General features: G+C 42.1%; 1 protein-coding gene across 2 annotated transcripts in view; it reads right to left on the reverse strand.

Moving 5' to 3' along the window:
- The window catches only part of LOC144124800 (F-box/LRR-repeat protein 4-like), a 34,763-nt gene extending 21,112 nt beyond the window's left edge, over positions 1–13,651 (reverse strand). The window contains exons 1-9 of one of the 2 annotated variants that reach the window (XM_077657688.1): positions 13,377–13,651; positions 12,938–13,037; positions 11,265–11,370; positions 10,400–10,492; positions 8,128–8,332; positions 4,338–4,408; positions 3,682–3,751; positions 2,615–2,724; positions 2,096–2,205 (exon numbers count right to left, since the gene is read on the reverse strand). In XM_077657688.1, coding sequence (XP_077513814.1) covers positions 2,096–2,205; positions 2,615–2,724; positions 3,682–3,751; positions 4,338–4,408; positions 8,128–8,332; positions 10,400–10,492; positions 11,265–11,370; positions 12,938–13,037; positions 13,377–13,532 — 1,021 coding nt within the window. In that variant the 5' untranslated portion in view covers positions 13,533–13,651. The remainder of the gene's footprint in view (positions 1–2,095; positions 2,206–2,614; positions 2,725–3,681; positions 3,752–4,337; positions 4,409–8,127; positions 8,333–10,399; positions 10,493–11,264; positions 11,371–12,937; positions 13,038–13,376) is intronic. The other variant, XM_077657689.1, reaches the window with a different exon arrangement.
- Between the last annotated feature and the right edge of the window lie 2,320 nt (positions 13,652–15,971).

The following is a 15,971-nucleotide window of genomic DNA, read 5'->3' on the forward strand; positions in this document are numbered from 1 at the left end:
CCCATTCCTGTGACTCCTACATTCACTAGAAAGCTGACTATGGTGCGCAGATCATTTGCATATCAATGCAAAAGCATTACTAGTCCCATTAAGAGGAAAGCCGGCGGTGGTATGTGTGTGTGCGTGTACTCGCAGATGGTACAGAAAATCCCAGCGATAGCAAGAAAAATAGGGCGACACCATCAAGCGGCCGTATGATGGCCACAGCAAGCCGAGCACCACCACTTCAGACAATCCAAAACCTGTTGTTCGTCTATATATACTCACCACTGGCCGATCTACATGCAGCGCCTTTTTCCCCAACATTCGTACCAAAATTGTGACAAAACCATTTGTCGTACAGCACACCGGGTGGTGCCATAACATTTCTCGTTGCACAGCTTACATCTGCTAGTCAAGTTGGAGGCTAGCTTGCGACAGGGATTCGAACCGACAACATATGCACCTTTAATTGTATGCCTTCCCAGACTTTCGTACCAAAACTGTGATGCAACTGTTTGTCATACAGCATTCGGGGTGGTGTGGGTGTGGGGAAGTATATATCTGTCTTGTGTCCACGACATGCAAACTTGGCCAACCTCATCGTCGTGCAGCGAGAGGGTCCGAACGTTTGCGGTCTGGTAGGCAAACAATACAATAGCAAACATACAAACTCATAGAAATGTTTGCCAATAGGCAAACATACAAACTCATAGAAAAGAAGTTTAATGGATGTACAAACATTATGCGTAAACAATGTGCCCGGGCACGGCAATGCTTTCACATTTCTACACGTAAGCAGTCTTAAGTGCCTCTACCGAATTTTTCTAACAGAACTTTGCAGACATTTTCCTTATTACTGTACTCCTGCACTTCCAATGTACTGTTGCTCCTCCTCCTGTATATCTTTTGTTTCATTTATCTTGATACATTACTCCTTTGTCTGCCCTCCCCCAACCCTTTTTTTTTTGTTCTTTCTCTCATGTGATTTTATTTTACTGCTCGTCACTTTAATGTTGTACCGACTCCCCTCCTATAATGCTTCAGCGCTTCAGGGTGTACTGAAAATAAAACTATAAAACTGCCCACCACTACCATCATTCTCAAGTTTCCCTCATTAATCTCAGAACTACACCTTGTGTCACGAAAGTTGGGGCCATGTTACATCCAATTTCATTTCATAGCCTTATCACTGCACCTTATTATCTGCAGGCTTCAATTCAATGTCTCCCTTCTGCCTGTAGCCTCCCTACTTCGTCACTCTGTATAATCTACAGGTGTCACCTGTAGGGCACACTGCATTTGTTAGTGTCTTTGCATGCAGTGCATACCACCACTTCCCTCTTTGCTACACCTCACTCCCAGCAACTGTGCCCAACGGGATCCCATATCAACTGGTTAAAGGTTAGTCTGGAAAGGATCCAATCCCAAATGCTTGGTACAGATTTTGTTTCCTGCACATCAAGGAAGGGTGGGAATGTGCAGGCTGCACACTGGTGCATGTGCTGCCATTCAAAGGGCTGTCAAATTCCTGTATACATTCTACACCAATTAGAATCAGCAGCTTAGTTTCAGGTTCAGTTCACAGCTTTACAGCAATTATACCTCACAAAGACACAGCATTTTATCTGGACAAACAGCACAAGAGGCTATTCGATGGTTTACACAAAACAGTGCAGTTACTGAACATAAGAACAACACAGAAAAGGACTGTCTGTCAGAGCACATCAAAATATTATGTCCATGTTCTGCTGGTAAAAAACCAGTAGCTAGTCAGAGCCCATCTGTGCTGCTATTTCGTTCCATACATGCACTGTTCTGTGTAAGTTAACATGAACCAACAAGCCCAATGGCATGTCACTAGTTGGCAGTCCAATAGAAGATCATTAATTGGGTCAGCCATAATAAGGCGTACAGTATGGAACTCAACCAGCTGTCAGTTAAAATAGTGGTGAAGGGACTATAAAAATAATATTACATATATTGCTATTGCAGTTAATAAAACTGGAGGTACAGTAGTCCAGTATGTTTCACTGTGCTTTCAGAGTGTTCTGTATGGCAACCAAGCACGACAGTTCAATGCAAGTGACAGCTGAAAACCAGCTTGGCAGCATACCTGTCAGGTTGGGGCATTCATCTGCGACCACTTTGAGGCACTCATTGTCTACAAACGGACAGGAGGAGAGGCAAAGGCACTGCAGAAGCTCTCCTCGCAGCTCCATGAAACTGAACAGTGAAACACAAGGAAAACATCATCTTCAAATATGCCCTTGAAGGAACGCGCAGTCAATGACCTGCAAAACTTAGTAGACACACTTGAATGTATACCTATACAACATGCGAAAGAAAAAAAGAAATTGTTTTTTCCCTTTGGAACGCACAAATGAGAAGCAGTCGGTAAATGGTGCTCTTGATGAACAGAACAGTAATTATATTTATTTGGTGGATATATATTTAGTGACCTTCACGTCAGAAGTGTGAGGCAAATTAACATTTTTTAGAAAGCACGTATTTCTTAAATTGTCTCTTCTCCGTGCAGTCTGCTTTGAGTGTCATAAGTTACATGTGGAATTTTGTATAACGCTTGAGGTTTTGTGTTAGTCATAAACTTTGTGAAAGCGTTACACTTGCTTACCTCACGAAAGCATCAGCCGATAGGTAGCCACCTGCACCACACCACGACAGATTGAGCTTCTCCAGCGTTGTGCATCGCTTCTGAAGAGCCTCAAGAGCATTGTCATTAATCTAAAGAACAAAAAATGCATGTAAAGAGACTTTCAACACAGTCAGTACAAAATGTACTCCTCATATCAATTAACCGAGGAGCCATAACAAGCAAGTGCCACTGATCAAAAAGCTGTTCAAGTGAAAATAACTTCCTGTGCATTTTTTTACAAAAATTTTTTGTTGTCTGATGCTGCAAGCACCAAATGAAAAGTAATGGAACAGGCCAATCCTATACAAGTTTGACATCACAACTCCTGCTGCTGGAGCTGCCATTATTTGCAATTTTCACTGTAGAAAACTTGCTTATGTGGTCTATGACGCATTAGTCTAGGTCAGGGGTTCTCAATCCTTTAGTCTCAAAGAACCTTGACGACTTTCAAAAGGTGCTGAGGAATTTTGCAAGTGTTTGCTTCAAACTCTACCTGCTTAACATGAATGCAAAAAAAGGGGAATGGGGATATGCAGATGACTGGCCCCCTTAAAAAATATCCAAATTAAATTAATAATTACAGGCTATGCAGTGGAAAAGCGATTAGCACAGTACGAAAGGTGGGAGTTGGAACAAGCATGGATGCAAGTTGTTCGGCAGCCCACAGAGCAGCAGAACCAAATAACCCCGACCAAGGCTAAAACCTTGTCGTGCAGGCTACAGTGATGAAATTTTCACGCAACAGATGTGATATGGGTAGTTTAATTAACAGAAAAAACACCCAAGGTCAAACAGAACAAACAAGGAACTGGCTCACAATCATTTTACTGTACCTAGGTCATATGATTTATTGCAAGTCAACACCTTGTTTGTCCTCTTTGTGCTGTGCTGTCCTCATGCTGTTTCACCTGTGATCTGTTTTCACAGCACAAACCAATCACTTTTAGTTAAAATAATAACAGTGAGGCTGTGTTACATAAAAGCTAATATGCATTTTCTAAAAGACTAGAAAAGGAAGAAGAAATGCATGCATGATATGCAGTCACCTTTTCCCAGTATGGCTGAAGGTCCAGACACTGGTAAAATATGCGATCATAGCACACCTTCCAGAAAAGTCTGGAAGAAAGAAAATGCCAATGATAGAAAAAGACAATTTAGAAGTACCCAGTGCATACACAAGGAAAGAAAAGGGGTCTCTGATAACAAATCATCGTTGTTCAGGTTACAGGGTATGTAATGTCTAAAGTGCAATGGAGCGTTCAGCATAACAATAATGCATAAATACAAGCCAACACAAACATGCCAAACAATCTAAATACTATGTGACAGCAAATCACAATAAACAAAATTATCACAATATAATAATTACAATTAACCCTCTCAGCATAATATGTCAGTATAATGCAAAAAAGGCTGAAAGAAGAGCATTTCCTCATTTTAACACTAGTATATGGTTGACCTCAGAGGCTTGATAGTCATTCCTTCCACAAATGATCCGCATGTTTTCGACTTGCATGAAAATTCCATGAACCAAGACCTGAAAAGTCTAGAGAGACATACACACCCATGCACTTTCTGATGGAGTTTAGCCTTGACAGTGTCGCCAAATGGGCTGATATACAAAATCCATCAAAATGCAAATAGGTACCATTATCTGCGGGGATCAAAAACAAACGGTATTGAACTAACAACAAATACTTACTTACAGGTTCCAGATAGTCTACACAGAGATAGGAGATCGAGGTAGCCAAAAATCTGAGTCAGGAGTTCACGCTGAAAAAGAGAAACAATGATTCAGAAAGAAAATACTGAAGTCTTCATCAAACAAAGAAAAAAAAGCTCTGGAGATGGAACACTAAGGTTTTGCTGAATGCTAAAGCTCGACACAAACATTTGAATGCACTTGCAGACATACACACAAAAATAACGTTCAACCTTTAATTGATGAATGTAAGTGGTAATATTAGCTATGTAAGAAGAACAAAATCTGTCCAGCTCTGGCCAACTTTCTTTGGGAAAGGAGGCCCCAAGAAACCCTAGAGTCAGCTGGTCCCCTTTTAGAGTCAAGAGTTTGCCCTCCTGATTATGTGACAAAGCTTTATATAGCAACAGCTGTAAAGTGCCCGTTCCTGGGTTTTGCGTGAGTGTAGCAGTAGCAATAGTAGTAGTCAGCGTAACCGGTGGGTGGATATCATGGGAACCATCGGGAAGGTGGTTACCATGAAAGGAGGAGGGCATGAGGAGAGCCGAGGAACGCGTAGCCGGAAGGAGGTTACCACCAGCACTTTCCAGAGGGTGGTTACCGTGGAGGAAGGAGGAGGGTATGGGGCGTGTGAGGAATGACAGTCATTCACTTTTGCCAAGGGGGGGAACTACTCTCCGGTTGGTAACCGTTGAAGAACAAGGGTATGGCGAGAGCGTAAGAATGTGCAATCGGAGAGGGGTTACAACGGAAGGAGAGTATGGTGAGAGTGAAACAATGTGCAACCGGAGAGGGGATACCATGGAAGGAAGACGGTTATTGTGAAAGGAGAGTATGGAAAGAGCAGAGTGCATAACCGAAAGGTGGTTACTGTGGGAACCATCTGGAGGGTGGTTACCGTCGAAGAAGGGAGCTTGCAGAGACAACAGAGCAGCAGGAGCGGCCATATACGTTTGTGTGGATTTCTCTGGGGTATCCGTCGAACTCTCTGGCGCATTAGAACAAGCCGGGTGAACTCCATGTTGCAAAACTGCTGGATAATGGCTCACTCATGGTGACTGTCTGCTTTTTGCATACTGCACTCACTAAAAGTGCCATGGACTTCCTGCAGCTGGCATTAACCATACATTAAACTACACCAATGTTAGTAGCGGGGGACTTTAATGTAGACACTAAGATGAACAAGAACTTCATACCTCTTATGCACAAAAACATCCCATTCCTCTCCCTCGTGACCCATTCCACTGCTGCAACCTCCAGAAAACATGTTTAGACCTCGCCATTCAGATTCAACCATTGATCCAAAACCTAGAAAATATCCCCTGCCACTTCTCAGATCACAAGGTGTGCTTCATGACTATCAAACACTGGTAATGAAGTGCGACTTGAAGAACGAGTATATCTGTTTAGTAATAGAACACGAATTAAACTGTACTTACATATGTAGATGTCTCTCCCAAATTCTTTGCAATGCACATATAGCAAAATGGAAACATTTAGATAATGCTCTGCGTAGTGTCGTTTCCTGGAGTGAAAAATGGGGGCACGATCCGTTTTCCTTCAACTATTGCATTAATGGCATTTCAGTTAAAGAACTGCCAAGGTACAAGTATCTTGGTATTGTAGTGAACTCGCAACTAAAATGGAATGACCATATAGACCACATTAAATCCTCAGCTTTATGTAAACTTGGGTTTTTTTCGCCATAAAATTAGGGGCGCACCTAGTAACTGCAATCTGTTAGCCTACAATACGCTTATAAGACCAAAACTCAAATATGCCGCCATGGTTGGGGCCCCCATGCAAAAAAAGACAAGAGAATTATAAAAAATACAGACGCGCAGTATGTTTTATATTTAATAGGTACAATAGAACTGATTCCCAATTTTCGTTAATGGCAGCAAATGATATTAAACCTCTCCACGCAAGACGCAAGATAGCCCGCCTATCCTTCCTTCAACTAATTCATGGAAAACTAGGCATCTCTCCAGCCCCCTATGTGCAGTTTTCAGAAAAGCGTAGGACTCGTCGTCTTTATAATCACACTTTAGCATTATTCTTCACGCATACTAACACTTTTAAATTTTCTTTTTTTCCGAGAACAATTGACGAATGGAACGCCCTGCCTCTACAAGTGATATCGGCTGTTGATTTTGACAAGGCACTTTGTGAGCTATTTTAGATTATATATGTACTACATTAGACAATTTTATTGTTCTCTGTGTTTTACGATGCAGCTGCTCTTGTATTGAGTGAATGTATTTTTCTGCCCTCCCTGCCTGGACCCAAATGAGGGTCTGCAGTATTGTGGAAATAAATTAAATAAATTTGAACAGCTGTTGCTGGATTTTGAATAACAGCAGTATCCGTCTTTTGATTTTTAAAGTGTCTGGGCTTACACTAACTACGAGAAAAAAGCTGTCATTTCAATCAAATGCAAATAAACGGCAAAATGAATGGCTTTAACCAGGTCATGAAAGTTTTTCGACCGCAGCTGTCATCATTCAAACAGTAACATAATCCTGCTCTCAAACTCTTCTTGGCGCTCCACTTGTTTTGTACCACTACTAGGCAAATGTTTGTTTTTGCACTGTCTTGGTGTTAGTTGTTTGACTTTTTTGTAACGGTTAGTAAAACTAACCTTTGATAAGTAATATTCATAAAATATGATCCAGTTGAAATTTTATTTATTCATTTAGTTATTTGTTTACTGTTAACACTGCTGGGGACTGTTATAGGAGTGGGTTTGTGTGCACAGAAAGTACACATCAACAATCAATTATACAATCAGTAGCCAAGAATCAAAGCAATGCATTCATAAGCCCATACATCAAGCAAGGAATAACATGAGAACGGACTGAAGATAGTCTTCAACTTTGTCAACTGATGCAGCCGTGGGCTCAATGAACTTTTCTAACGAATCCTGCGAAGTTATGTACTTATCTAAAGTATTCCATTGCCGTACAGCTCGTGGGAAGAAGGAAAAATTATATATGCTGTTTTGCACAAGAGTATTCGTCTATCGTAAATTCGTGCTTGTGGCGCATCCCTCCAAAACGGTTAAAAGTAGCAGGACCCATGTTAAATGCATTATAAATTAATTTTGTTCAATAAACTTTAGTCTATAGAGCGTTACATGACTTGATAATATGTCCAGGCCTGTGCGGGAAAGCAATTCCGTGGGGGAGTCAGCGCACCGGTACATGCTGTAGATAAAGCGAACCGCGTTGCATTGACTTAAGCTCGTTTACATTTTTGCACATATGGAAATCAGATGATGGATGCATATTTCAAGATTGGACGGATAAGGACCTTACATGTGAGTAGCTTGGTACTGGAAGTTGCAAAATGCAAGGTTTAATGTAAACTGTTCATTACTTTAGCGTTGTTCTGCACTTGGGTTTTTGAGCTGAGGTCATCCGAAATAATGGCACCGAGGTGTTTCTTAGTGTAAGTGCATACATGTGTTCACATGCTATGCTTTTTTCGAAGATTAAGCAAGTTGGATCCATAGGCTACAATGGTGGGCACGTAAAGTTTGCCTTTTAGTGCTAATGTGCAGTAAGCGCGTATTTCCATGGCGAAACCAGGCATGGTACTTGCAGTTTAACGTCCTGAAGCTTCACAGAGGCTAAGAGAGATGTTGTAATGAAGGGCTTCCAAATAATTTTGACCTAAAAAATTAATGAGCAGAACACTGCTGCAATTCTGAAGCCTTTCATACTTTCAGTTTCTCTCAGGAACCAAGGGTTCACGCAGACCTCAAAGAGAATTCAAGGTGCCCACAAACCGGTAGTGAGTGGAACCCAGCAGTAGAAGAAAGTGATGTTCCCTGCTGGCAACTTGGTGGTGGTGGGTGTTTCACAGTAGCACTGCTGTGTTCATCACCGTCAGAATCGGGAGATTCTGACTGCCTCAGCATCCCTGCAAGCACCACCGCATCGATCTGTGCATGGTAGTCAAGGTGGGCATGATGGAACTCAAGCCGCAGAACCCTAAAGAAGAAGGAGTTTGCGCAGACTGACACCTCTCCATTGACACCAAGAAAGGCAGAACGGCTATAATTTCAAGACATTAATAAAGAGTGTGCCTCAGAGTGCTCTGCACCAAGAGATTTACGATATGTGAGGCTTAGCATCTACAGCGTGTTCCACAATTAAATGCGAACCGTAGAATGCATCTCACAGTTAAACCGGTGAATTGTTCGAGCTCAAATATGGCACAGACAGCATTTGGTCGGCAGAACTGTTTTATACCCCATTTTTGTTTGGGGTACTTGCCTGAATCAACAAGAAAAAGTCTGACATTCTCGTCGTCTGTGGCCACGACGAAATGAAGCAGGTCGCTTTCTCAGCAGTTGCACTGGTGGCGCCATCTCATCTGTCAGCCGTGGAGGTTTGGCAAAGGAGGTGGAGGAGTGTTTTGCAGGAGGTTTGTCGATGCTGCACTACAAAAGACTTCAAACGTGGTGCGGTTTTAGCCAAACCAAACTTTTTGTGATCACTGACAAAGCAGTTGCTGAAAAGTCTTCAAACCTTCCACAAAAGAACCCCCGTCCGTTACCTAATCTCCACAGTCGACCAACAAGATGGAGCCACTGGTGCAACCGCTGAGAGGGCAGCCTGTTTCGTCGTCGCCACAGACGATGTGAACATGAGACTTCTTATTGATTCAGTCAAGTACCCCAAAGAAATGTGGTATAAAACAATTCTGCTGACCAAATGCCATTTCTGCGAGAAATTTGAGCACGAACAATTCGCCGTTAGCTGCGAGGAGCATTCTGTGGAAGAGTCTATAGTAGCTGCAAGTAGGCTACAAGAGACTGAGCAGCTTTCACCACCCGGGGTTCTTCAACGTGCACTCGCATTGCAGAGCATGAGGCGTGCTTCCAATTCGTCCCCATGGAAGTGTGACCTCTGTGGCTGGGATTCAATCCCTCAAATTCACCTTGGAACCCAAATATCGAAGGTTTTGATCTACTGTACAAGGATACTGAGGGCTTTGCAGGAAATTAACAGTGGCACACAAAGAAACAATGCTAAAGGCCCACATGTCAACTTAAAATATGGACAAGTTTGCAGAGTAAGCAAGAAACCGTGCCTCTGTCAAGTTTCCAATAACAGCTGCTTAGTAGCATTTAGAAAAAATAGCAGCACTACTGGCCGCAAGGAGCATTATGCCCTAAATCTACCCTGCATAAACCTTGAGTAATAAAGAAGAAATTTGTTGTTAGTTGATGGAACAAACACCATGAGACAAAACTACCTTTAATGCTCACATGCATCCTTAATCAAAAATATCAGTGTTGTTTCATCGAATTGTACTTCTTGTCCGGTTTTACAAGATGCTCCTCAGTACAAATGCCTGGTAAGCCATACTGTCCTGCTTTTACAATACATACCACATGCAAGACAGAAGAAAGCTGGTCATGGCTATCAAAACAATAAAGTGCATTCTGAATGTGCCTGTATGCTGTGTGTGGATAAGCAGACCACGTACACTAGAACACCTACTGACTATGCTTCAGAGCTTAATTTTTCTTCTACAAAATGCAGAAACATAGAAACTCCCAAACATCCATCAGCACTTGCAGGAACTAGTGCGCATAATACAATAGCCCACAATTTTAGCAGTGTTAGCTAGAATATAATAGCTTAATTAGCAACATCACACCCTCAGCTAAGCCCATGAGACCACGCCGAAGCCAGCAAATGGCCTTTATTGTAACGACAACTAGCCTGATAAACATCAGATTTTTTATTGTCATAGATCACATCGCTAGTGATAATGCAATTCCCAACATATGCCAAAAATTCTACACGTTTATTAGGCACACAAATGTGTTAACACAAAACTTAAAAGGCTGCTCCCAGCATAGTTTGCAGAGCAGTTTTGTAACTAACTAAGAGGTGGATGCCGTGCTTTGCCAGATGCAGGGTGTACATACATAATCCATACTTTAGCAATGTGACAATGTGACTAATATGAATGCAGATATATGCTCATTTAGAAATGAAGACAGGTCACCATAACTTGACACTAGCCCAAAGCTTGTGGCTCACCTGGTAGCAAATCTCTCTTCTGAAGGAAGCGGTCTCGGCCACGCACAAGCTTCGGCACCTTTGGTTGGCTTTCCCACCCACAGTTCCTTCCATCTTGTAAAAGGCCGGAGGGAGGAGAAATTTGAATACATTACTACAGACAATAAATAGCTAGTTTGGCTCACTGCAGAAAAATATACTTCAGCCGAACTTCTCACAGAAAGAAAAATCTCCATTTATGCAATCCAGCACTGAATTCTATCAAAAAGAAGGCAAACGTATTACTAAAGCAAACAAAATATCACCAAACATCACCAATAACAAACGGTTCTTTAGGACTCTGACGGTTCCATGTGCCGAGGCAGTGGTCTCATTCCCTTCCTTCTCGATTTTCCATGCACGAAATAAACCTGAACCTCCCTGCTGGGCAAGGGGCAATCCCACCCCTTGCAGACATGCCTATGGTCAACAAAAGAGGGGCTTCTTTGCACCATCCACTGGTTAACTGAACTTCTTTTTGCCTTTATGTGCATGTGCCCTGTACTGTTATCACTACAGCAATAAACACGTTGAAGCCAGGTGTTATATCTGCCTGCTTAAAGAAAAAAGAATGGCTAATGGACTCATGCAAGCCGAAGCCAAGAACAAGGCATGCTTTAGCATAATGCCCTATGTAAATTCCAACCACCTGGAATTTAAGTCTGCACTGAAATATCTGTACACAAGCATTTCCTGAACTGCGGCTGTTGCAGCCAGTTTTGCACGTACAGCTCAGCAAGGCTTCAGAAAAAGGTATAAAGGAAGCCAATACTAGCAGTGAATCAAAGCATGATCTCCCCAAAACCTGCAAACACAGCCTAAACTTTCTTCTCTGGAGAGTGCCTACCTGTTCTTGAGGCGATCGAAGGCCAGTATCCTCACGACACTCCCAGGATTGTAAGTTTCAAAAACAGTCACTGTAACTGGATGCACTTCTTCTTCATACTGGAGCTCTGTTGGCAAGTTAGACACAAAACATGCTCCATACACCAATGCCAGTGCCTCCAACAAATCTTACCAATTTGGTGCAGCACTAACAATGATGAGAGTAGGCTGATGTGCACCCATTCATACACATTCAGGCCTACAAAGGACGCTGCTACGTAATGCGACTTCTTTACTTAACACAGGTTCTGAGAAGAAGCACAGAAGCCATGCATGTATGCATGACCGAGAAAAGAAAAGGCCGCTCAAAGATATCCCAGTATTTGAACGAGCTTCCAGTTTGGTTCAACCAGCCATAGGTGGTCTCCGAGAGACTTGCAAAGGTCGGGCACTGCTAACATTTGAGTAAAATATAGAATGAGATCCTACAGCGGAACACTAAAACGGGACTTCTAAAAGAACTATTACTAATGATAGTGCAGCAGGAGCATGAATATGGCAAAATCTGATTAGAAACAGTGGAAGTCTGTTTTATGATTACCGCACAAAATACAGGATGCACACAAAATGTATGCATTTCACACACAAAAAGCAACCATACACAGAAGTAATATAAATGAAACTTTTTCCTGTCATATGTTTTGTTCAGGAATAAAATTACAAGCACACTTCCAGTGGCATCACATAAATGTAGCTGGCATTAGTTGCATTATATAACTGTAGCCTGTGATCCAATAACCTCACAGCAAAACCTGAACAGCTGTACATCTCTCATCACGTTCAACATTAGCAGTGCAAACATGGTGGCTTTTAGTCAAGTGAACAAGCGCTCGGCAGTCAGCCTCCACGACTTTACTTGCTAAAGAAACACTGCAGAGATGGAATGTAGGAAGAAAATGACAGCACGAGCACACACGTTGTGTCAATCTTGTCTTGTCTCCCATTGTTGCAGGGTCATATGCACCAACTACAATAACTAAAAACTAATTTTTAATAAGCTGGAATGGTGGCTGCTTGTATTACACCACGTTGTTAAGTCTGCAATGCCTTGCAAAAGTCGAATGCATTCAGGAGCAGTACATGCACGTGTCCCTACGCACGGTATAGTTTTGTTCCAGTACATACACCATCTGTTATGGGCTTTGGAAACAATGGACATCAGCCTCTCAGATCAGATGGGTATGAACTGCAGAAGTCACGGCTGTTTGGTCCATATGAAAGGAATGGCAAGGAACAGGCAAGATTGGTCATAACAGCTGGTGGCGCACTTAGAAGTGCATAAACTAAAATTGAACAAGGAGGCTCAAAACACTGATATCAGCGAACTTTGCATGCGCAAGAAATGTGCACATAAACTCGGCCTCGGATACACGCTGGAAGATCAACGTGTCATCGCACATGTGAATTTTCATGTTATATCAAAAGCATCACATACTGCACTTAACTCAGTGCAGCTGACTCTTGCAGTCCAGAAGTGACAACTGTCAAAATAAAGCCGTGCTTGGCACGTGTCTAAGCACTAATAAGAGCAATTAAGCAACCAAACAAGTGCTGAAATGGCCTGCCATGTCGTTTCATGGTTCATCACCAGCGAAAAACAACTGGCACAAAGAGAGTTGACGTGACAATACTTGCCAACGTAATCTTGGCTCTTGACATGTCTTTCCTTTGGCAGTATGGGTTTAAAGTTCCTGTCAGATATCGAATGACGAAGCCACCACGGTCCGTAAGTGCGCTGCGAATTATATGTCGCATTTCAGCCACACAACAGCACACGGCAGAGCGGCGCACGTGAACTGCGTATTATTATATGTGTAGATAATAGCGAGAAGCACAAAACTGCCTCCCCGTGAGTAATAGGTCTGCTTTGAATTAAATGGCAAGCTGACATTACATTTACTTTTACATGTGAATGAACTTCCACGGTTTGAGAAACACCTACTACCAATTAAAACATTAGTCCAAATCTTTTTCCCAGGATACGCAGTGCAGAGTCATATGAAATTACTAGGAAAAACTTGACAGCTGTAATAACAATAAAAATGTATTAAAGCAGAGGAAACAACAAACGTACCGCTGAAAACGTCTCGGCATAATCTCCGTACTCTGGAAAGACTTCTGGAGCTCCGACAACGTTCAAAGCTACGTACGATATGCTGTTATAACTACCGTACTGCGAGCTGTAATCTGTAACTTCTTTAACGTCTTGGCGGATCACGTCAGTGCCCATTTTAATCGATTTTAATTACAGACCACCGAGAAAAGCGATGCACACTGACGATTGTTTACAGCTGCTTCGGTATCCATGTGCAGTTCACCAGCAAACCAGCTGTGCACTGAGCAAACCATCAACTTGAAACCATCACGAATCACGGAACGCATGGATGAGTGGATACATGGTAATGGATTTTATTCTTTGTATCGAACGGCAGCTAACGCCACCTAGCATAATTTCCCCCTCTCTCCTCTTTTTCTATTGAATTGTTTTAACTCCCAGTTTCATTTTTTTTTCTTTTAAAACGTCTAATTTGACGATCTTTTTCGCAAATCCACCCATATCTTGCCATCCTCCACCAACCTTCAAGCGCATCCGTCGCTAAAGCAACGCTTGCCCAGGTTCCCTCAGGAAGAGCTCCATTTCATCAGTTGTTAAGGCAGTGCATAAAAAATGCACTTCTTCATATATAGCCCTGTACATTTTCGTCTTTTCGTTCTCAAATCCCCTGTCCTAGTTTCAAAAAGCAAAGAGCTGCCCCACGAGTTAAAAAATAAATGCTCATTCTTCATATCCTGTTTTCCTTGCCTTCCTTCCTCCCACATTTTTCTATCTGTCTCCTTTACATCCTTTTCCTATTTTACTGAGCCCCATCCCTGCCCATATTGTTTCCTCCGTTTCGGTTAGTCTCTGATCATATCCTATCCTCAAACGATGGCCAGCGCATGTCCCCCGGCGTTGACTCCCTCATTTGGAGTGTTCCCACGTGCATCCATGGATAACCTGCCTACTCTCTGTTCCATTTGTTTGATTGTACTTAAGATTTCATGCGCACAGAACTGCATTACCGAATGTGAAGCCTGATCCGTAGTCCTCTAACGACCTTATCATACCCATCATATATTTCCATATAGTGACCTGCACTTCATAATATCTGAGTTTCTTTTTCCTTTTCCGTTGTCTATCATAATTCTTATGCTCTTACAGATATTTTCTTTTGCTCAGTTACCATATGCCCAGATACTTATACTTCTCCACATGCATGGTCAATCTTATTCTCTTGTAATATCTCCCTGCATCATTATATACCATTATCCCAGAGTTCTCTCTACCAAATCGCATCCCAAACTCTTTGCCCTCCTCTCCGCAGCTCATGTAATTATTTCTTTAGCATATCCCACTAGCCTGCTAGCAGTACAATGTCTTCTGCATGCATCCTGCTAGCACTTGGTTTACTTTCAAACCTTCATGCATAAATATAACTCACATCGACTCCTGCCTTGCTCTGTTCTAGCCTCTTTTTCCATTTCATTCATGTATATCACGAAAGCAGAGGTGATAGTGGACAGTCCTAGCCCGAGCCCCCTTTTTATTTTGGCTGTTTTTGTATAGTTTCTCCCTCCCATGTTTCCACAGCCTTATTACCTATGTATACTCATAGAAACTTTACAAGATTTCTATCTAAACCATAACCCCTCAACAGGCCTCAAAGCTTTTGCTACTTCACATTGTCATATGCTCCCTTAATGTCTAAAAATGCTATCCATAGTGGGCTCCAACTTGCTGCTGCTATTTCTGTCACTCAAGTGCCTTTATATGTGCAAATAATTTTTAGATATGCCGATGATTACTTGGTGATTCTTGACAATTCTCATATTTCATCCCTTGACGACGCAGTTGCAGAAATTATCATGGCTTTTAGGCTTAAAGGTTACATACGAACTTCCCTATGAAAACAGCCTGAAAACGGCTATAGCCTGTACATGACTGATGTAACTGTAAACCATCCACATTGCTAGCTAGATGCCTAGCTAGATGCCTCTTGACATCGTGCTATGGCTGCTGCAACTTCCTTGTCTCACTAGCTTTTTGGTTTAGGTCCCTTCCTTCTTCCCTGTCTGATCTGGCCCTTTCTCGCTCCCTTTCCATACTAGGTCATTATTGGCCCACACCCTGTTCGATTGCTTGTATACTGTGTTTTCGATGAGTTTTGAACCTTCCTGCAAGTGTACATCGTTAGCGTTATGTCTACCTTTTCTCTCAAGTTTCTATTGCTGATACTGCCCTATCAAACTTGATTTCAATCCTTTGTGATTCCTTCATAGACTTTTCGTACTTTCTTCATCAATGCCTATGCCCCCTAACCTGTCATACAGTTTGTGGGACTTTAGGCAATAGTCGATAGTTAAGTGAGCGTTACTTCTTTCCCATGTTATTTCCCCTGGCATTTTATTTCTGTATTAACCATTACTAGCTCTTGGACCTTGAAAATTCTCCCAAGATCTTCCTTGCTGCATCTGTAGCTCCATCAAAGTATTCCAAATGAACATTCATATCACCTGAAATGATTATTTCTCATTTAAAGCTTAACTCCCTGATGTCGTATTCAAATGCCTTGTATTCTTCTCTCTCGAATCATTGCGTTTTAAGATACGCAAACCCTCTGGACTCCCC

The sequence above is a fragment of the Amblyomma americanum genome, chromosome 3 (genome assembly GCF_052857255.1).
Source record: "Amblyomma americanum isolate KBUSLIRL-KWMA chromosome 3, ASM5285725v1, whole genome shotgun sequence".
In the NCBI taxonomy this organism is placed as follows: domain Eukaryota; kingdom Metazoa; phylum Arthropoda; class Arachnida; order Ixodida; family Ixodidae; genus Amblyomma; species Amblyomma americanum.